Genomic DNA, 21834 nt, shown 5'->3' with positions numbered 1-21834 from the left:
GTTTCTGGCCCCTTTTGACCTCAAAAAGGCAAAAAAAAAAAAAAAATAGGGAAGAAAATAAGTATTTTGGCAAGGGCTCTGGGGAAGCCTGGAAGCCAGTGAGCGTGCAGCAGCTCCAGCTGCATAGGGATGGGTTCCTGGGGAGCCCGGCAAGGGCGACCAGGGCTGCTTCCAGCTGCAGTTGTGCACTCAAGCAAGGCCTCAGCTCACCTCTGAGATTCCCCTTCTTCCCTCAAAGAGAGGGTTCCTTAACTGAAGGGTGAAGACCAGGGATGAGGGCCTAGCCCTTGCGTGGTGGGCTTGGGGACACACTGAATGGAGACGGGGTTTGATGGTTCAAGGGCCACACAGCACCGTGTGCTGACAGCTGCAGCGCTCTAAGCTCCCCTTATGCTGCAGCAAAAGAGCACACAAGTCTTGCTTTGCTCCCCATTTAGCTCTCCAGCTGAATGTTCCAGCTAGATTTTCCAGCTGCACCCAGCAGCCACCATTGCAGAGGCCAAACACACCGTCGAGCAGAGAAGAAAGCGAGATGCAGGCAGCACTTTGGAGGAGAAGGAGAAAACCTCGGGCTGCGGGGCCGGCATCACGGGGCCGGCTGCTGACTCAGCCCCGCGGCGGCCGCCCTGTGCAAACGGCCGCCAGCTGCTGCCCGGCCGCTGTTTGCTCAGCGCGCGGCCGCTCTGTTTGCCTTGCGCAGGATCACGATGCGGGGAGATGGCCCCTGCGCCCCAACTTGCCACGGGCGGGAGAGCCGCTCCGCGCCCCCGAAACCTCCTGGGCAGCCAGCGCCACGGGGCTCCTCTTGTGCCACCTCCATCGGGAACAGCAGGTTAAAACCGGGTTAAATCCACACTGCACCCCAAGCAGCAGTGATGCAGCTACGCTGAGCTGCGCTGCTGCTCTCCAGCCTAGGAGTTAAACCTCTGCTCCAATCCCTGCCAGGAACAGTCCTAGAGCATCGCCCAGGGCTGCCTGCAGCAGCCACCGCTCAGCAAGACTCAAACCCTGCCCGAGCCTCCGGCAGCCGCAGCCCAACTATCTGCCACGGTGCAGCCTGGCTGTGGTGTGGCCAGAGAAACTTTTTATTACCACTTCCTTGCGACACAGATACGGAAAAAAGCACCCACCCTCTCCCATTCAAACAGCAGCAGCTGCAGCTTCCACGTAGGGACCTCTGCACATCACAGTATAAAGTCCACTGGAAAAAAAATAAATCCATAAATCCAAGTTTTAAAAAACTCCCCACATCTGATCTAAAACCAGGAACCCAAAAAAGGGGTTGAGAAAATAGGTTGACTCCTCCCTCTTGCTATAAAATATATATATTTCTAGGCTGACATTTCACAAGACCAGAAGCGAGGTTCCTAAACAGTCTGAACTGAGAGCTGAGGATATTGCACGGGCACAAACCCCACGTGAAAAGCTAGTGTAGACTTCAAAATCTCCACCCGCCAGGGCCTCAGTTGTCAGCATAGTCTTTGGTCTCCACGCCCATCTCGTTGAGCACCGTGGTCCTCATGATGGCCTCCGTGACAGCATAGGGGTCACAGTTGGCCGCAGGTCGCCGATCCTCAAAGTAGCCGTAGCCGTCCTGGCCGACCTGCCGGGGGATGCGGATGCTGGCGCCGCGGTTGGCCACGCCAGCGGAGAACTCGAAGATGTTGGACGTCTCGTGGTGGCCCGTGAGCCTCCTGGAGTTGTCCCTGCCTCCGCGGGGGTCGTACACACAGATGTGGTAGTCATGTCGCTTGCTCAGCTTCTCGATAGCGGCTTCGATGTGCCTGAGAGAGCGAAAGGTGGCATCAGGTTGGCCATCAAATCTACTTCAATGAGCATTCCCTCTTCCGGGAGACCCTCTGCTCCCCACTGGCTCATCCCAAACCCCTGAGGCAGCCGTCAGCCCACAGACATCCCGCCGGGAACTCACTTGAGGCCACCTTCTTTCCTCATTTCTTCCGTGCTGTAGTTGGTGTGACACCCCGCTCCGTTCCAGTTGCCAGTCATCGGTTTGGGATCCAGAGTGGCCACAACGCCGAAGTCCTCGCAGACCCGGTGCAGAATGAACCGAGCCATCCAGAGGTGATCCCCCATCTCGATGCCTTCGCACGGGCCCACCTGAAATTCCCACTGGAAGGGGAGAGAAGATCTGCTGATGACAACGGGCAAATTTGAGCCTTCCCAGCCATCAGCCACCACAGCAAGGACCAGAAAGGCAGGAGCTGTGTAAACTTTGCAAATTATCCCCTAGGAATGAACCAGGGGGATGGAAAGAACCTAGTTAAGTGACCCGCCAGTTCTGGCACAAGACAAATGGCAAAAAAAGTGGTTCTGGCTAAGCAGAAACAATCAGAGGGCTTCTATCAGCGCAGAGGCAAACAAAGGTCTTCCACCTCCTCTGAAGCTGGTGCTTGAGCTGCTGGCAATTTTGGTTCCAATAGCAGGGCACAGGACTAACAAGGTGCTCGTGAGGCCTTTGCTCATGTACTGCCTCTGTGCAGAGACAGCGTTGCGTCACCCCGGGGACTAAGGGGAGAGCAGCAAGACGTTTACGGTATCTGCAGGCACGGCCTGGCCGACACTAAGCACAGGATGCAGCAGGCAGCAAAGAAGGACCCTGCAGAAGCCTGGGCAAACATCAGGGCAGTTGAAAGTCCTGCCTCGGCTGCAGGGCAGATAAGCCCTGTGCTTATCGCCCGCCAGATCAGCAGGGGAGCGTCAGCGATCTGCAGGCTGCGGGGCCAAGCCACAGCCGGGCAGTCTGGCCATGTGCATAATGCAATCAGGGCTCGCGGACAAACTCCGGCACGAGCCAAGCGCAGCAGCCTCCGCTCCAACTGCCCCCCCGGCTCGTTTGCTGGTAGAGCAGCAGGGCCCACATGCACTCGGGGCTCTGCTTCCTCCTGCTGCAGCCCAGCCTGGCTTGCACTGCCCTCGCCCCAGCCCTGGGGACACAGACCCACTTTCCTTTGCTAGTCTCCCATCTCCAGCCAGCCTTCAGTGGGAGCCTCCGCTTGCCCTGCCTTGGCTGCTTGGGAATTTGAATGAAACCAGGAAAAATAATAAAAACCAAGCACGCTGCTTTTTCCGGGCTGCCAGAGCTCAGGCTGCAGCCACACAAAGTGCTTGTTGTAACCTGGCTCTGCTGCAGTTTTGCATCCCAGTGCACACCAGGCCTTCCCCCCGGCCAAGGATTTAACCCAGAGGTGGTTTAGAAGAAAATCAGCTCACACATCTGCACTTCAGCAGTGCAGCTGCTCTCAGCTAGCAGAGCCTTGGCCGATGTGAGCAATCACTGCAGTCAGCATCTCAGTGGAGCTGCAAGTTACCTCATCAGCTTGGCCTCTCTCTGACTTGTTTCTGCCTTTGAAGACCAGGCACCACAGAAGCACACAGCTCCTCTCCTCTGGAAGCACAAGGCTTCGCTGCCTCCACACGCCTCAGTTTTGCTGACGGCCACCGATACCCAGGCACAAACCTCCCTTTTCTCCTGGAAAGGGGCTCAAACATTGCCAATGCTTCCAGCAACAGGGGCTGCTGAGCACAGAGCTGCAAGATGCACATCTGGAAGATCCTTGTGGGCAGCATCTCCCAGCCCACACTGCCAGCCTTGCTGGGTGCCGAGACACACGTGGCGTCTGCTGGTGACTTCTGGCCAGGACAAGCAGCAACCCAAGGGGCCACGAAGAGCGGCTGGCACTTACCTGGGAGGGCATCACCTCCGCATTGGTGCCACAGATCTTCACCCCCGCATAGAGACATGCCTTGTAGTGGGACTCCACAATATCGCGCCCGTACACCTTATCAGCTCCAACCCCACAGTAATAGGGGCCTGGAAAAGAAACGGGAGTTAATACCCACCTAAAGCTTTGGGGAGCAACAGCAACGCTCCAGTGTAACCCCTCCACTCACAGATGTTGCAACCAGCAATTATCTGCAGGGGGCTTATAGATAATTCAACCGTGCTTGCCTCCACAGAGCATGTGGCCACTGGCCCCTGCTCCAAGGGCCAGCAGTGGAAGAAATTCAGGGGATTGCAGCTGTGCAGCCTCCACCTTATCTAGGCAGTTAAACAGGACTTGCAATGCGTAAACTGGGAGGTGGCTGGGAGATAAGGAAAGCAGGGCCTGCCCTCCGGCACTTGACTGGCCCTTGGAGCGCCTAAGGCTTTGGAGATTGTTCTGACAACAGCCAACATTGTTCATGCCCTGAAAATTCAACATGTTGTTATTTTATATGTCTCTTCCTCATTCAAGCAAGTCAAATGGAGTTCTTCTCCCCGCCTAGGGGAAGGGAGATGTTGAAAACAGCCCAGTCTACACAAAAGGCTGATTAAGTCAGGTTGGGAAATCCCGGGCAGCCGCCGGGGTGCTCAGGCTCCTCCGGCATTGCAGGAGGGCAAACTGTGCTGCAGCGCCGTCCTTCACACAGCCACCCTTTTAATGAACAGCCACGGCGCTGTCTGCAGCCGAGCTCTCCAGCCCTTGACAAACAAGTCCTGCTGCCGCGCTGTTTGTGTAAGCGGGCTCCTGCGGCAGGAGCGGCGCTGCCGGCCGGCTCACGTGAGCCGCGGGCACCCGGCGTCCTCGGCAAACACCTCACGGCCTCTGGACCAGCCCAGGCGGCTGCCCGCAGCAAGGCCCAAGCTGTGCCCGAGGTGCCCGGCAGCGGGGCTAGTAGCAGAGCAAGGCAGGATGCCCAGGCAAGGGCAGCACCATCCCAGGCAGTGGGGGAGAGCCCAGCTCATCCAGACCATGGATTCAGGCTTAGAAGATGGTCTTTCAGCGCGCGGCTTGTCCCCGGGGTGAGCACATGTGCAGGGTCCCAGCACGCAGGGACGCAGAGCCACCTCGCCCCGAGCCGGGTCTCGGGCTGACACCGTGACACCGACCCCTGGGGTGTCACAGCGAGCAGGGCTGCGGGCACGGGGCAACCCACAAGGACACCCACTGTGGGCAAGGGGGAAGGGCACTCACCCTGCGGGCCTGGGAAGCCGTTGTCGGGCCAGCCGTAGGGATGCCCGTTGATGCCCAGCAGAGTGTACTCCTGCTCCATGCCAAACCAGGGGTGGCTGTCCTTGGCCAGGTCCATGACTTTCTTACACGTGTGCCTCAGGTTGGTCTCTGAGAGGAGAGAAGCCCCCATTAGACCCACATACAGCCAGCAGGCATCCTCCATGCTCCATTTAATCCTGGTCAGAGAGGTCTATCCCCAACCATTACAAAGTATTTCCCACAGAAGCAGAGGGCTTTAAAAAAAGCTAAGTGAATTCCCTCTTTCTGAGAGGTTTCCTGCTCACCAGTTTCCTTTATACATGGAAGCAGGGACTGCAGCAAAGTCTGGTGAGATTTACGGACTGGGAGGTGTCAGCCCTTTCAACTGAAACACTCGTAAAGGATCCCCAAACATCCGTCTGTGCAGCTGCAGGGCTCATGCAGAGCAGCTCCATCACCACGGCACCAGGCTACAGGCCAAGACGGTTTTCATTAGGCAACTGCCAAAGCCACTGTCCCCACTCCCCAGGAGTCCCCTGCCTCCCCTGGCGCACCGAGAGGTCACGAGCCAGAGCCCAGGCCGGTGCGACAGGCCAGCGGCTTTGCCACCAGCAGCTCTGCATCTCATCCCCATCCTTGCACACATCTTGCCTTGCTCACGGTTTCCGGCCTTGCACTAATGGCAGTAAAAGGGAAGCGCTTCCTCCGAGCCCACATATTCCTTAACGTAAGCAGAGGCCAACCCTGGGAACTGGCCGTCCGGCCGTGGGCTGAGACAGCACCTTGGGGCCGAGCTCTTGATTCACTCTGGGTCACTATATGACAGAACCCCTGAGGCATGGTTCTTTCTTAAAAGATGCAATATAACTCATCGTTCTGGGGCAGCTGAGGACACCACAGCACTTCCCCCATGGCATTTCCCTGCTGCGTCAAGAGGAACCAGCGCTGCCTTTCCCGCCGCTCGCTGCAGAGCTCTGCTCCTACAGGAGGACGCTGCGTGTTGGCACCGCGCGCTGACGTGCCAACATCCCTGTTCCATCCCACCCCGAGCCCGCCTGCGGCCCCCGCCTTGCATCCAAGGGCAAACAGTGGCCCTGGGAGCCACCCAGCTCGTGCCAGCCACTCCTTCCCCAACCAACTGCCTCCCTGGGGCCGGGCTCTACCAGAGGGACCGAAGTGGAGACCAAGCTGCCCACTCTGTGGTAAGGACAGCGCTCCAGGGCACTCTGGCTGCACCGACCGGAGGATCTGCCCCAGATAGCACCAGGCCAGCTCCAGGTTCCTGCCCACAGGCAGGGGGAAGCCACCAACACGGGGCACCAAAACGACCTTCTGTCCCTACACCAAGCCTTCTTGCACCTACATCATCCCTACCCCTACTCCAAAGGCGTTTTCTGCCCCTCCGGCAGCAGCCGAACCTGCAGCCTTAGGGCACCAGCGCAGCCCTGCCGGGTCGCTCCTGGGAGAAGAAGGGCCGCTCGCTCCATGGGATGGGCTCTTGGGAGCAAGGATTCCCGAAGGGCAATGTCGGCTCAGGGGCACGGGGCACCTCACCTGCGGGTTTGCGGTTGTACTTGAGCACCTCGCACAAGACCAGCTTGTTGGGGTCCAGGCAAAAGGGGTCTCTGAACATGCGCACAGGCACCAGGAACATGTCGCTGTTGGAGCCCTCAGCCTGGCCCGTGCTGGAGCCGTCAAAGTTCCACTCGGGCACATCTGCAAGTGGGAGAGGGGCCGGAGGGAGGTTGGATTGAACGCGGTGTCGCACGGAGGGAGCGCAGGCAGCTCCGGTGCCCACCCACTACAAAGCCCATCCCAAGGCAGCTCCAGGCTCCGGACTGCACCCGTTCTCCCTGTGCCAGCAATTAGGGATTCACCAAAGCACAGCCCGAAGGGGACCGGGCACCTGCACCGCTGCTCTGTGCGGCACGGAGGGTTAGGGACGAGCCCGCTACGTCGGGAGGGGAGGCCGGTACCTTCAATGCTCTTGGGCTCCTTGTCAAGGGTCCGGCTCTTGCAGCGCACGCCCTCGCCGCTGCCGTCGATCCACACGTAGGTGACCTGCACCAGGTCCCCCTGGGGCAGCTTCACATACTGCTCCCTCACCAGCTTGTTGAGCTTGGAGCTGTGTGACACGGACATGGCGACGGCCCTGTGGGAGCAGGACACCCCGTGAGCCCGGCCCCCGCTCTCCTCGAGCACCCTTTGGGCCACTGCCCGTCCCGGGGGGAGGGTTAGAAGTACCCCCGCTCACAGCCGAGCCCTCCCCAGCACCCCGGGACGGGGCCCGCCGCGCTGCCCCAGGCAGGGCTCGAACCCGCCGCCCCGGCGCTCACCGGCCCTGCGCGCTGCCCGCCGCCGCGCTTTATAGGCGGCCGGGGGGCGGCGCCGGGCGCGCCCCGCCCCGCAGCGCCGCGCTCCCCGGGAGCGGGGTCCCGCCCGACCCCCCCGCGCTCCCCGGGAGCGGGGTCCCGCCTGCCCCGCAGCATCGCACTCCCCTGGAGCGGGGTCCCGTCTGGCCTCCCCGCGCTCCCCGGGAGCGGGGTCCCGCCCGCCCCGCAGCATCGCACTCCCCGGGAGCGGGGTCCCGTCTGGCCTCCCCGTGCTCCCCGGGAGCGGGGTCCCGCCCGGCCGCTCCTCGCCGCGCTCCTCCCTCCAGGCTCTCCCCAGCACGTTTCTGTGCTGGGGGTCCCGGTGCGCTGTGAGGAGGCGTTTGAACCCCCCCGGCAGCTCGTTTTTCAAGGCAGGGAGGCCAAGAGCAGCCGTGGAGCCCCTGGAGCCCCCGTGTTCAGCCCTGCGCCCCCACAAGTCGCTCAGCCCCCGGTCCAGCAGCCTGCATATTTAACGTGCAGCGAACGGCCGTGGTTTGACCAAGGGGCAGCCGAGAAGCTGAGCCAAGAGCTGGGAGCTTCTGCCAACGATGAGCACTTATGCTCTTGGTTTGGCACGGCCACGGGGTCCCACACACCGGCAGAGGCAGAGGGAAAACACCCCACAGCAGGTCCAGGCCCTGGCTGCAGAACAGCCCAATACCCCCAAGGCACCCGAACATCTAAACCCGCTGCGGTTCATCCCAGCGGAGGCTTGTCCTCGCGGGGCAGCGGCTCCCAACTCCGGTTTTTCTTCCTGGGCTGTTTTGAGGCTGTTGGCACGTAAACAACCAGTCAGAAACACCAGAGTCTCCGCAATTGCACAAGCACCAGGAAGCGAGAGCGCCCTGCGCAGAAGCAGAACCTACTGAGCCGTTTTGGCCAGCAGGTTGTGGTGCCGCCCGTGATGCCACCCCCGCTGCCTGCAGCTGCGCACCCTTGCCAAGGAGGTCAGGGCACCCTTGCCAAGGAGGTCAGGGCTCTCTGCCCCATGGGGCAGCGAGGGACCTGCCCCAGGTGAGCAGAGCTGCACCAGTCTCCCTGGTCCCTGCATGGGGACATGTCCTGCTCTCCCAGTGCAGTGCTGCCGCCTGGCCAACCCATGGCCACGGTTCTGGACTTGCCCCTTCTGAGAGTCCTGGGCTGGATCAGCCACCACCCCCTGCAGTTCTTCAGGCTGCACACACAAACCTGGAGCTGGTTGCAAAGTCCTGCGCGCTTCCTCTTGGACTGTCTTGGCACACGAGCCGTGACCGTGTGGGAATACACGATCCCAGAGCTGAATCTGCTGAGCCATGGCAGGAGTTCGCTGTGATCCTCACCTCCAAGTCAGCCATTTCCAGAAAACTCTCCTGTGTTTTCCAAGCAAAGCTCCAGCTTTGGGGAGTGCCACCCCCTGCACAGAAATGCCTGGAAAGCGCCAGCACAAGGGGCCCGAGCAGCAAAAGCAACTGTGGGGCCGTCAGGCTGTGCTCGTCTCTATTAGCTGTCTCGGGATTTAGGAAGGATAACTCAAGCTCTGAAGGACTGGAACTAGCCGAAATATCCAAACCGGGATAAAGCTCAAACCCCATTGAACTCCTAGTGGTCTGAGTGCTCTGGAGCTGCAGCGAGGCCAACACAGGAGGGTCTCTGGGTGCTCCAGGGCAGCAGCACCCTGGGACCCCCGTCGCACGCTGCGTGTGCACAATACAGTCCATTGAGGTAGCATCAATATTCAGTGTCAAAAGTCTGCTGAGTGGGGGGAAAAAAAGGCTATTTCTGCCATACCGTGTTGGGGCCTTGTTTTTTAGTCTCCTCAGATCAAGTCTTACCTCATGGTGGTCCCATTCCACCTATTTGGGCCACAGTGCTGCCACGTTACCCACCTAACAGCCAGCACCGGGCTATTTTCTCCGGTGAGCCAGGCCCATCGAACACCCGCGACGTCCTCGGCAAACACTGAGACTTTTCCCGCTCCTCTCCGAGACAGGTACAGTAAATATTAACCACGCTGAGGCAACTGAGTGGGGGAATGAGTGACTCCGCCAAGGTCAGGCCCGGGCTGGTGGGCTGGAGCCAGCAGCGGGGATGTCCTTGCATCAGCAGAAGGTTGCGGATGTCTCCAGGAGCCACGCAGCAGATGTGATTTAAAGCCCCAGCGTGCAGCGCAGTGGGTGCTCGCGGGGGCAGAGCCCCTCGCAGCCCTCGCGAGCGGCGCGAGGCCCGGGGCAGCGGCGTCACCCCGGCCGCGTGCCGGGACGGCACGTGCCGGCCGCCCCCTTCCCGGCCTGCGGGGATTAGCGAGGAGGCAAAGAGCAGGGCAGGAGCCAAACCAGAGTGTAGGACCCGGTGGCTGGGAGAAGAGCAACGGGCAGTGTCGCCCTTTGGGATGAGACGGTGTTTTCGCTTGCTGTGGCAATACGAGGAGGGGCAGTGAAGGCAGTAAGAGCGGAGGCGGCGAGGGGCCGGGGCGCAGACGGCAGCCACGTTAGGCCGCGCTGCCCAGCCGGGATGCCCGGCAGATCCAGAACACGAGGCCGAGCACCGCAGTCAGATGCCACGAGGCTCCAAGATGGTCCGACAGGGTCCCTCAGGGTCCCTCAGGGGTAGCAGCGGCCGCGCTAGCCCTGCCAGGCTGGCACGGTGATGCCGTGAGACGTGGCCTCTTCCTCTGCACCGCTCGTTCCCGGCCCGCCAAGCCGGCCTCCGGGCTGCCGGGGCCTCAGCCCTGCCGCATCCATCTGCACAAAAGCAACATCCTGCATTTCCATGCATCTCCCTTCCCAGAGGCTCAGGTTCCTGCCTGGGCAAGCCCCAGCTCAGTGCCTTGTTGCCCGCCAATACTGTTTTATCACACACCTTTTCTGCAACCCTCCTTTAAAGCTTGGAACCTCTTTCTCGGGCTAAAAGCCCACTGGTTTTCACCAGCTGCAATGGCAAAGCCAAGGCAGCAAGTGGCCCTAATGGTGGCTCTCAGAGGGTTTTGATGGCTGTTCCTCCATCCATACCCCTGGAAGCCTCAAACCTAGAATATTTTGGCCCGGGCCAAGCGTAGCAGCCTGTCCCTCAGGCTCCACGTTGACCACCAGAGATGGAGCGCTCATCCTGGGCTAGCCTAACAAAGCTTCGGCCATTGCTCCGCGTGACCCCCCCGGGCCCCGCTCAGCCTGTTCCGGAGGGTGCCCCCCTCCGTGCCGAACATCCCCGCAAGCAGCCGGCCCCACGTGCGGGCCTCCTCCTGGGAGACAACACGTTGCAACACTGACCTGCTTCAGGGATCCAGAGACCTGCTGGAGGTCATGGAGAAACCCTCTTGCATGGGCAGTGCCTCAGCTGCACCAGGCTCGGGTGAGCGCATAGCTGTTGCTCCGGTCCTCCTCCTCCTTGCACGGAAAGCTCCATTTGCGGGAAGCTCTGGCAGATTATTTGGGAGGTTGTTTGCAGCCGGGGGGACGCCCGCACACACTTGCGTGAGGCTGCTCCCAAGGCAGCAAGGAGGCCAGGGGATGTCGGTGCATGGTGGGGACTCACTGGCTGCCCCAAGCTCCTCGGGGACCCTCGAAAAATCCCCAAGCGCCGGCCCCTGCTCCAGCCTGGAGACCAAGGGGCTCCATGACCAGGAGAATGAAACCTCGAGGGAAAAAACACAACAGCACTCCCGCTGCAGATCCCAACAGGGCTTTGGCTTGATTTTTTTTTTTTTTTTCCAGCCCTTTTGCCTTAAATATATATATATATTTTTTAGCCCTCTGACTGTTGCTGTAAGCTGAAGGAAGAGAGACTGTGGGCACAAATCATCCCGGTGGACACAGCCCGGGGCTGCTCTCCGCTGGGGAGAAGGAACCGCCGCTGCAAGGAGCCGCCCGCGCTGCTGCCACCCGGCGCGGCGTCCGCTGCCGCTGCCCGCGGCCTGTTGGGCAACGCAGCTCCGCCGACTTGCACAAACACCGAGAGTTTTCACTTCTGTACGGGTCGGCGTGACTCTGCCCGCCGCAGCCACGGGCGCTCTTTGGAGGAGAGATGTTGTTGTGGGCGCTCTCCGACTTGGAGGGCTTCGAGACGGTGCTTGGCTCTGCAGAGCGGACGTCGCCTCTGTCGCTCGCGTCAGCTCGGGACACGGAGCTCGAAGGAAGGAATTAAGCAAGAGCTTTTCAGGCAGCTCTGAGAGCTCGCAGGATACAACACCATAAACACTGAATAAGGCTGCCTCAAAGCCATGCCATATAACAATCTGAGGCTGTTAGGACAGCAGGGTGGGAATTTTTCAAAAATAAAGCCTTTTTTCCCCCCTCCTTGCTCCAAAGGCCATTTCCTTGCAGCATTTTGCACAGGTAAAAGCTTCCAGGCTCCTCCATGGTTAAGTTTGAATTGGCACCACCAGCTCTACCTCCCTTCTCGCGCGTTCCTGGCCTCGTGACTCCATCCCCGCCGTTGGAGGTGCCCCAGCCCGTCCTCAGCGACAGCAGCCTCACGCCGCAGCCATCCCCACGCGCTGATGCAGAACCTTTCCACTTACCTCCGGGGCGACTGGGCCTTTTCAACTTCTCTAACTCTTTCCAACAACGTTCCAAAACTCCCCTGGCACCGGGTGACGTGGGAAGCTGGGACATAACCTCACAGTTATTTTTAAAGGGGAGGGAAATGAAGGAGATTCTCCCCTTGCTCCATGCTCCTTCCCCCAGGGAGAATTTCACCTTCCCACATGCAGATCTTCGCTCCCACTTGAGCCCAACACCCCTACAGCCCGTGGGGAACCCACACAGTAGGGGAGCGAGTGAGAGAACGAGCTCCCAGGTTTATGCTTTAAGGATATATCAGAAACATGGCTGGAGCTCAGACCAGGGACATGTTAGTGGTGGCAAAGGGAGATGGAGCCAGAACGTGGCCTCCGTTAACCCTGGCAGGTTTGGGATCCCAGCATGGCAGGTTCCAGGGTTCCCTTTCCTACCCAATCCAGGCTGCTGCAGGCAGCTTGAAGCAGTGTCTGCAGCTGCTCCAGACCAGGACAGCAGGAAAAGCTTGGGAGTTTTTATTCCACCTCCAAGCATTGTTTGCAGGGATGAACTTCAGCTGCTCCTGCTGCACACCCAGAGTGGCACCAATTGCCAGGAGCAATTGCTCTGCCATGGCATTCTGGCCAGCGGCGAGTCCTCACCTGCACTGCTGCCTCCTGGCCACAGGGCAAGAAGCCGAGGCCTCCGTGCCTGTTGGGCTTGGCAGTGTTGGCATCTGCCCTTTTTGAATCAGAAACCTCCCATGTCTTTGCCAAATGCAGGATTTACACCCTGCCCTTCTAGTGCTTCCTTTTAAACCCGTTTAATTGCTCCCATGCACAGCTGCAAATTATCACACTGATGAGCTCGTGGTGCCCTGGGAGCATCCTGAGCTTTGCTGGTGCCAAACCCGTGTCTCCCACGAGCGATGGAGGCCCTGGCCTCCCTCCTCCTGCTCCAGGGGGTCCCTGTGGCTCTGCTGACCCCGGGCGGGATGCCCAGCAGCGCCGGCCGCCCCGGCCGCCTCCACGTCACCCCGTGGCTCGCGTCCCGCCAGGCCCTGCCCGCCCGGCCCATTCCCAGAGGCGGGAGAGGCCGGGGCCGCACGGTGACTCAGAGCGGCCGCAAACAGAGCCGGCGTCGCGGGCCCGGAGCCGCTCGCGCCCGCCTGGACTTCGCTCTCCTTCGGTTCCTCCGTGTCATTAAAAAAGCACAGCTCATTGTTATTTCCCTGCTAGGCAAACAACTGGCCAGCGCCAAACAGAGCTGCTATTGTCCCCCTGGTTCCTTCTCTCCCGGCGCAGCCTGTTTTTCTCAGCCCTATCGGTGCGGCGGCAGGGATCAGATTGCAGCGCTGGCGGGTGCCCTCCAGCTCTCCTTGGCGCAGGCGGGAGGCAGTGCCCGGCGGGTGTCCCCAGGGCATCCCTCGCTGCGTGGGACGGTTGTCCTCCCAGTGCCTCGGGAGCCAGAGCCGAGGGGAAGGGACTCCCTGAGGTCCGCTCCTTGGGGTGGCCTCCTTGGGGAGGCCAGCGCCTCGTTATGGACTGGCCATCGCAGGGGCCACCGCCTGGCACAGCAGCATCGTTATTGCACCCGAGCTTGAGTTGGATCAGCCAGGGGCACTTGATGGCATCATAGAGTGCAGCCTGGTTTAATAATGGGGAGGAAATCAGTGTTCTGCTCTTTTTGGAGTAAATTCAGCACTGAGCAGACTTTCCTTGCCCAGCCCAAGTGGATTCTGGCCCTTGTTTTAGTTCTCATGGGATCAACCCTGGCTAAGCAGCTTTGCTGGTTCATACTCAGTCCAGCCTTGTGTGCAAATAAGCAGCTCTGTGCAGCAGATTTCATTGGGCTTTTTAACAAGAAATGGTGTTTGGGGACAAAGGTTTGGGACATTCAAAGGCACCTCTGGGCTCAGAATTACAACTCTCATTGATTTTTAAATGATTTCCAGATCCCAATTGTTGCCTTTTGTGCCCAGCTCACAAGGCACCACGGTCCTGGTCATCATTCTCATCTATGTGCTCTGCTTTCCCAACCAGGCATAAACCAAAAATAGCTTCTTCCTCTTCATGCTAATCCCCTTGCAAACATTTCTTCTGCATGAGTCTCCATCCTAATCAGCCTCGGAGGTTTGTGGGAGATTGCAAGATCCTCCTGTCCAGGGGGGAGTTTCAGCTTTGTAGGCCCCCAGAAGAGCAGAGAGCTCCAGTTTGCAGGGCTCCTGGGACACAGCATTTACGTTTCTGACCTCTGGATTCACGCAGGTCATGTCCCAGTCAACAAGTTTCCAGTTTTTCTAAGGCCACTCCTACCTGCTGTGGGCAGAGATAAACTTCAGTGCTTCAGATGCAACTCTCCCCCTCACCTTGACCCGTGCCCATATTGGCTGCTTTAGCACAGAGTGCAAGTCTTGCAATCATTTCAAAGCCGGGTCACAGATTTAGAGCGGTGGCTCCCAATTTTCAAGCTGTTGGAAGAGGAAGGACACTTTCCTTGTGGACACCGAATCAAGGTGGTGTCCAGTTCATGTCGTAAGAAGGCTAATGAGTTGATCTTTGGCGTGGTATGTTCATCCTGGTTGTGGTTATGTTTTATCATCTCATAAACAGGAAGCACATTTGCAAGTCAACAACTAAAAATGTGGGCAAGTGACCATCGTTCCTGCCAAGTAGAGACAGGCAAGTTTTGGTACACAGGGTTGCCCACACACCAGACCAAAGCTACCTCAGTCCCAACCCTCTGCATTAGAGATCCTCAGCCTTGCCCAGGAGCCAGGGAGGCAGATCTGAGGGCATTGCCAAGCCACACGTCACTAGGCAGCTGTGCCCGGCGAGTCCTCCCTCACACCGGGAAGTGCTGTGAACGTTTGGGAAGACTTTGACGTCATTAGGAAGCATCTGGGCGGCTCGTTACGCCACAACCCATCATCTTTTCTACCCATTGTGCTTAATGCGCAGTTGGGCTGACGTTGCCCTCGGGGAGGGAGAGCTGAGACACCGTCTTCGCTATGCTATTTGGTGAGCTTGAATGCCAGAAGATAAAATAATAGCTGCTGGGTCTAAATTGAACCAGGACCTCCATGTTTCCTGTTCCTAAGGAGGGATTCGGTGCAGGGCTGATTTTCTGGGCCTGGGGTCAGGGCAGCCAGAGGACAGATCCACCCTGCAAAGACTCCCTGTGACACTTTATTAATAAAGGAGTTTATTTGCCCAGTGTCACCTCTGGGTGGAAGGAGTCCCGCGCGCTCCCCAGGATGTCATGGTCGTGTGGAGGACGCGGGCATGGAGGCGCTCCGGCGCCGTCCCGCTGCCGGCGCAGCTGCCCCGGCTCTTTGAAGGGTCAGAAGGATTTAGCAGAGCAGTAATAAGATTACAGAACCTGTGCCCTTGGTCCCCTCTGCTCACGTGAGCTCAGTCACTACCTCACCCTTTCTGCTCTGCTCGTGCAGCCCTGTTCAGCTCTGCCATGTGCACGTGAGCCGTGACCTGATAGTTGGTCCCAGCCTTAAACAGCAAGGGGGAAAAAAAAGCAGTATTATTGATAACCTTCACTGTTCGGCTCTAATGAAAGGGATCTCACACCAGGACCGAGCAGAAGGAGCAGCAACCCTCGGCACGTGCGCGTGCTCCAGTGCGCGCAGACCGGCCCGTGGGACGTCACCTCTCAGGGTGCGGGAGGGATGGGGCAGCGCGGGCAGCGGTGCTGCCGTGAGGAGCAGCCTGGAGAGGAGCCCTAAGCACAGCCCAGCTCTGTGACAGTTCTGCTGGGCTTGAGCACCTGCAGGGAAATCGTGGGAGGAGAGACCTCATTTGCTTATCTCCGCCCTGGACTGTGTTTCAGGGCTGGGAAGTGGCGGAATCAGTGTGAGATTAAACTAGTTCGGAAAGGGATGGTGAGATCCAGAAACCTGAAAATAGCAGAGGTCAAGTTTCTAAAAACATCCATCCATCTTTATCTTCTGGATCCAATAAAGATGCAACTAGAAAGCAATGGTAGCCTGGATTAAACTAAGTAATGCTGTGGCCAGGCCCTGTGTAAGCAAGTATTGGGTCAGCTCAGTGAGGCTTAAAAGCAACCTTAAAAAGTGAAAAACAGTTGCTCCAAAACATTGTCCTCATAGCAAAGTGAAAAGGGACCGTATTCCCCAAAGGTCCCCAAGATCAAACATGTTTGAGATTTGACGATTTTATTAGAGTTACAATAATAATCAATAACTGTTCAAAGGAGGAAAATGGGATGAGATTTGTGATGGTGCTTAGTGTAGATTCTGGGGGGTTATTTCAGATTCAAAACAAGACATTCACTCACAAGGCTGCAGATACATTTTGTTTCCTGAACATTTGCCATATCTGTACAACGACTGGTTGCAAAGCCAGTTGTTCTGTATAAATTAATAATTGTCATTCGATTAAGAAAAGAAAGGGAGATGTTGACCTGGAAAGCATTCAGCATCAGGATTATTAGAACGATGCTCCTTGGTGGAATAAGGCAGGATTATCCTGCTTCAGCTCCTCCCCGATACTCACTCACCCCGGTTTTGAAATATTAGGCTAGAGCTTTCGAAATTGCTTGGCACTTAGGCCAGTACCCACAACTGAACAAGCTGCTGGCGCTCGGCCGCTCAGCACCCCCGCTGCCTGCAGAGCACTTTGCCACAGCCAAGTTCAACGTCCCCTTCCTTGCGTATCAAAGCAGCAACACCCAAATATTTCCCATCTGAGAGCCCCAAACCAAGCGGCCGAGTAAACAGCTGCAGGCCGCCTGCCGCCGGGAGGCAGGATCTCGGAGGCCATGGCGCTTTGCAATGGGTTTCATCCAACAACAGTGCTCCTCCGAGCAGGGAAGGACACCTCTCGCCTGGTCTAGTGAGGCGCATTAAAGACGAATTCAAGTAAACTTCACATCCACCCCCATGTGAAGCCAGTGGGCAGGTGTTAGAGAAAGACCAAGTTAAAACCTGAATCTCTCAACTGCTTCTACCCTGCTCTTGATACCAGTTGCTGGCAAAAATATATTTTTGTTCAGGATCTAATTTGAGAGCAAATGCAGTGTTTGCTGGGTTACGTTGGCGGATAGCAAGTAATACATTACAGAAGGGAAGGAGTGGGCACAGAGGCGTCTCCAACAGCTGAGATACCCAAGCAAGTCTGCTCCGGTGTCCTCCGAGGACCTCGCCGAGTTGAGCTGCAGTGCTAAGAGGCAGAACCTCTACAGAAACCCTGGCTACGACCCGGTTTCCCCTTGGAGACAGGGAACAGGACCCTGTTCTCATTGTGGTACCGACAACAAGAGTTGTTACAGTGCCCTCCCAAGATCTCCCCATGTCCAACTTCGTTCATACAGGTAGCAAATACAGTTCCTTTCCCACAAGATTTTCCATTGGAGGAGGCAAGGCTGAAAAGGGAAGGATGTCCAGTCCTGTTTCAGAGATGGGGAAGTGAGACACAGAGCCTGTTTCAGGCTCACGGAGTAAGTTTAAAGCAACTTCTGAAAATAAACCCAGAGTTTCCAAGCTGTTGCCTTGACTGGAAGAGCATCCCCTTTCCCTGCCACTCTGGTTCCTGTCTCAACACTTGTTCCATTGCCTGCTTTCCCCTGCTTTGCAACACCATCACAACCTGCGGCGACATGAGAGCTCGCTCCGAGGCGCAGGCATTTATTCAGCAGAAATTCTGCTTGGTTGCTTCTGCTTCACGCGGAGATGAATCGAGCCAGGGCACAGGGAAGTGCTGCAGCACATGACGCCAAAGGAAACGTCGTTTCAGCTCTGCCCACTCGCTCTTTTTAAAACTGTTTTTGCACCTCACTTTTCGTTATGAACATGTAGTTTGGAGCTCACGTCATTGGAGCCTCCAGTGCTGCTCCCCTTGCACCCTCAAACATGGAGCTCAAGGTAAAGGGGGCACCCCCTCGCCCACAATATAAGTTTTTTTTTTTTTTTTTTTTTTTTTTTTTTTTTAAAAAAGCCACAAAACCAGAGGTGCAAAGCAGGAAATGGCACCTCCTCTTCCAAGCCAAGGTTGTTTCAGCTCTTTGCTGCTCCAAAGAGCTCTCACATCCTGCCCAGCTCAGAGCAGCCCACGGCTCATCTGCTTCTGCCACCCAGTCCGTTCACTCCCCTCGGCCCAGGACCCCTGGGCTCATCCGGCCACCCTTCACCCATCGTGGCCAGCACGAGAACTTCTACCCTCAAGCCTCCACCTCCCCCTTCCCTTGCAGCCAGAGGCTGTTGGGCTCCTGGGCGCAGACACCCGTCTCCATAGGGTGCTGGAACGAGGAGGAGGTGCCGCAGGACAGTTCTCTGCAGCCGCTGGGCAGGTGTCTGTGCTTGCTCACCTACATCTTCACGGGCCAACATGGCAAAACCAAAGAAATCCCCAGCTTTGCATTTAGTCTTCAGGTTTCCACATCCTTCCCCCATTCTGTTCTAAGAAGCCTTTTGCTCCCAGGCCGGCAGCCCGCATTACGGTACGGGGAGATCCCTGCAGGCTTTCAGCCTGAGGACAAGGAGGAGTCTCCTGAGCCGGGCACGTGCAGCCTGCTGCTTCCCAGGCCTTTCCAGCAGCCTAACTGCAGAGTTCCCATGAGGCTGGCAAAGCTGTGAGGGGCAGAGACGGCCCCCGAGCTTGGCTTGCAGGTCCCATAACGACACCATGAGAGCGAGCACCACCGTGTTTTCCATAACAAATTCATCGTCATCTCCCACAGAAGGGATGAGCAGCAGCAGGCTCGAGATAATCCCTCCCTTGGCAGAACCAGCCCAAGAGCTCAGTCCCGGCTGGCGTCAGCCTGGGAATACCAGGGAGGGGAAGTTGCTCTTCACCACCTCGCTCGGCCCCACCTTCTATCCTGTTTTCCCAGAGCATCCTACAGAGTAAATATTACCTTTGCCCCACAGAGAGGCTGGCCCAGTTCAGGATTTGAGCCTCAGGCTGTCACTGGTGTCACAGCTGTGAAGGAGCCGCGGGAGCTGGAGCAGCGGGTGGCGGCGGGGCGGGTGCGCTGGGTCCCCCTCGCCCATGGTGCAGCCCCCAAGCAGGGAGAGCAGGGAAGGTGCAGGGCTCACAACCAGGAGCAGCCAGAGTCCAGCTTGCCAGGCAAGTTTGCAGCTATGAGACAAGGTCCAAAGCCAAGCCAGGTCAGCAAGGCAAGGGCACGATCAGCAAGGATTGTGGCATCTTCTCTGGTGAGGCTGGGACTGGATCAGGCCATTTTTTTTGCAGAGATCTAGTTTTTATTTTAAAGCGAAACAAGGTATTTTCTGCTTCCCAAAAAGAGGGGCTTTGGGGGCTCATGGCATTCCCCAAAGAGCTCCCCCATTAACCCAGATGTCTCCCTCCTGCACCGCTCATCCATGGCTGATTGCTTCCCACCTTCTACTTTTACCTGGAAAGATCCAGCAGAGAGGAGAGCCTGAGCTTGGCTTTGGCACAGCAGCCCTCAGCTCAGGATTTGCTCCAGGGCCTTGGCAGCTTCCGACCTCCGCTGCCAAGGGAGATGCCAGGCATCGGGAAGCGGGTTATTTTGTGTCTATCCCTGGGTGCTGGGTGTGGAGTCCTCTGCTCACCACTCGCAGAGACACCGCTCCCGATGAGAAAGAAAAAGCACAGAAAAAGGGTTCTGCAGGACGACCATTCCCACGGGACTTTCTCCTGATTTATGGTGCTGCAGTGCAGATTCTCCCCATTTTCTCCTCCCCTCCAACAGGATTTGGCCACGTTAGTTGTGTAAAGATACCTACACTTGGGAAATCCAGTTACTGGTCTTCCTTTAGTTGCTCGTTTACAGGGTGTGAGCAGGAGAAACGAGTAGTCGGAGCTTTCCGTGGGCCGTGGAATCCCTACCTGCAGGAGCCACCTCTCAGTAATGCTGGGGAGACAGAAACCGGGAAACTCCTGCAGTTCTGCCAGGCTGAACGGCCAGCAGCGGCTGCAGGGATCCCGCGGACAGCACAAAACACGGCAATAGCTTGGGATGGGGCCTTAGAATAAACAGCTGCCCTGCAGGATTCCCTGGAAAGGCGTCCAACGGCTCCCAGGTGTTTCGTGGTTACTGCCCCAGCGTTTGTGGAGCGAGTCCAGAAAGCTCTTCTTAAACTTCTCATTGGCAAACACGTAGATGAGGGGATCCAGGCAGGTGTTTGCCATGTTGAAAACCCAGCAGACGTAGTAGGCGACTTCCACTTGGTGCAACAACTTGCAAGACATGCCATAGTACTTCACAATTATGCCGATGGTCCTGCAGATGTGCAGAGGCCCGAAGCAGACAGCAAAAATCACCAGAGATACCGTTAACATCTGCAGGGACCTTTCCTTCACCCTCTTGCCTTTGGTGCTTTTATTTGCTGCTTTAGCAATGGCAGCACCCAAAAGAGCACCAAAGGCCAAGGAAATGGCAAAAGGGAGAAGGAAAAAGAATATACTGGTAACCGTGTTGTAGAAGAAGTAAAAAGGGGCCAACTCCGACTGATGAATATTCAGGCATCTTGGGGAGCCATTGACAGGTGAAGTCTTGAGGAGGAAGAAGAAAGGCAGCCCCTGGGCAAAGATGACAAGCCACACAAGCAGGGACAACTTACTCAGGAAGGTCCTCTTCTTCCAAAGGGACTTCTTCTTGTAGCCCACAACAACATAGTAGCGGTGGATGCAGATGAGCATTAGGAAAGAGATGCTGCTGTACATGTGCACGGCACTCAGGAACGCTTCCAGCTGGCAGACAAACTGCCCAAAGGGCCACTTGGTGCCCAGGCTGAAGTAGGCGAGCCGGAACGGAGCGGCAGGGATGATCAGGACATCTCCCAAGACCAAGCTGAACTGGAGGATCATACCTGAATCCCACTTCTTGATGCGGAAGCAGAACACCCAGAAGCTCATGCCGTTCAGGGGGATGCAGGCCAGGAGGAGCAGGGTCCCCAGGACGGGGATGGCAGTGTGCATCTCCTGAGGCAGGCACTCCGTGCTGTTGTTCATCATGGCGAGGAAAGCTTGTGGCTCCAAGGACTTAGCAGAAACGTCTGCGCTGCTGAAACCTGACCTACAAAGGATGAAGTGGAAAGAGAAACCCATGAAACTACCAGAGTTTGTCTTCTTGCCCTGTGCACTCTGCTGCTGAGCGTGGTTGAGGGCAGCAGCGGTGCAAGGAGCAGAGGCTGGTTTTCAAACAGGATTGCAGGTCTATGGCCAAAGACAACCGCTGGCTGGCCCAGCCACCAGAGAACGAGAGCTGGTAAAGGCAAGAGGCACCACTTGCCTTTCACAAGTAAATAGACCCAGTGGGAATCAGACACCACCTTCCTGTGCTCAGCTGGGCTTCCTCTGATTGCACTGCGGAAGAAAGCAAGAGGCTAAAAGAAGCGAGGAGCAGCTTAATGTTCTCCAGTATGAACTCCTGAGGGGATGAAATAACGATGTTGTTACTGCTTGGCTCCAAAGTGACAGAGCATTTCCCATCGCTTGGAAGCTGGCAGCCTGGCCCCGTGGCGGTGATTTTGGCGGGTTTGGCTGCCCGGCCTGGCCGCTCTCGGCCTCCAGAGCTGCTTGCTCGGCCGCCAGCGCTGCCTGCTGCCCTGCACGCAGCTCCTCGTCGCCGCCGCACAGACAGCCGCGAGGCTGCCCACGCGCTTCCCTGCCCGCCTCGTTCCAGGAGAAGGAGGCTCCAAATAGGCCTGGGATAACAACTGGCCCTGCCACCACCCTGCTCTGCCGTGACCGGAGGAGCACAAGGCAGAGAGGCTGCAGAGAGATGCGAGTTGTCTGACTCACGTTTTTCATACTGTGATGTTCCTGGCAAAATAACCCGTGCTGGGTATTGACAGCCCCGCTCGTAACGTTTCTGACCTTTCCTGGAGCCCGTGCAAGTCGCTCGGTAGCTCCTGGTTGGAGGGCAAAGCTGGGAATCCTCCCGCAGCCCAGGGGAGCGGGTTGGAGCATCCCTGGAGGCCTCTCCCTGGCCAGGGCCATGAGTGCTGCCGGCTGCTTCCCGCGGGTCCCTGCC

At 57.6% G+C, this 21834-nt stretch overlaps 2 protein-coding genes across 2 annotated transcripts; both read right to left on the bottom strand.

The window, feature by feature from the left end:
• Window positions 1–1174: 1174 nt before the first annotated feature.
• Window positions 1175–7149, bottom strand: LOC112955888 (glutamine synthetase). Its single transcript, XM_026049345.1, has 6 exons — window positions 6971–7149; window positions 6549–6710; window positions 4977–5123; window positions 3705–3832; window positions 1931–2130; window positions 1175–1784 (listed from the first exon to the last, which is right to left on the bottom strand). Exons 1-6 carry the CDS (start codon window positions 7134–7136, stop codon window positions 1463–1465), a joined length of 1125 nt encoding a protein of 374 aa, XP_025905130.1. The 5' UTR covers window positions 7137–7149; the 3' UTR covers window positions 1175–1462.
• A 12674-nt stretch (window positions 7150–19823) lies between these two features.
• LOC112956136 (P2Y purinoceptor 2-like) lies at window positions 19824–20810 on the bottom strand. The gene has a single exon (XM_026049643.1). It carries the CDS (start codon window positions 20808–20810, stop codon window positions 19824–19826), a length of 987 nt encoding a protein of 328 aa, XP_025905428.1.
• Window positions 20811–21834: the final 1024 nt, after the last annotated feature.

The sequence above is a fragment of the Nothoprocta perdicaria genome, unplaced genomic scaffold (genome assembly GCF_003342845.1).
Source record: "Nothoprocta perdicaria isolate Ctin4 unplaced genomic scaffold, notPer1 scaffold_6, whole genome shotgun sequence".
NCBI classification, from domain to species: domain Eukaryota; kingdom Metazoa; phylum Chordata; class Aves; order Tinamiformes; family Tinamidae; genus Nothoprocta; species Nothoprocta perdicaria.
Note: the sequence above shows the minus strand (reverse complement) of the source record. Positions and strands in the feature narration are given on the sequence as shown.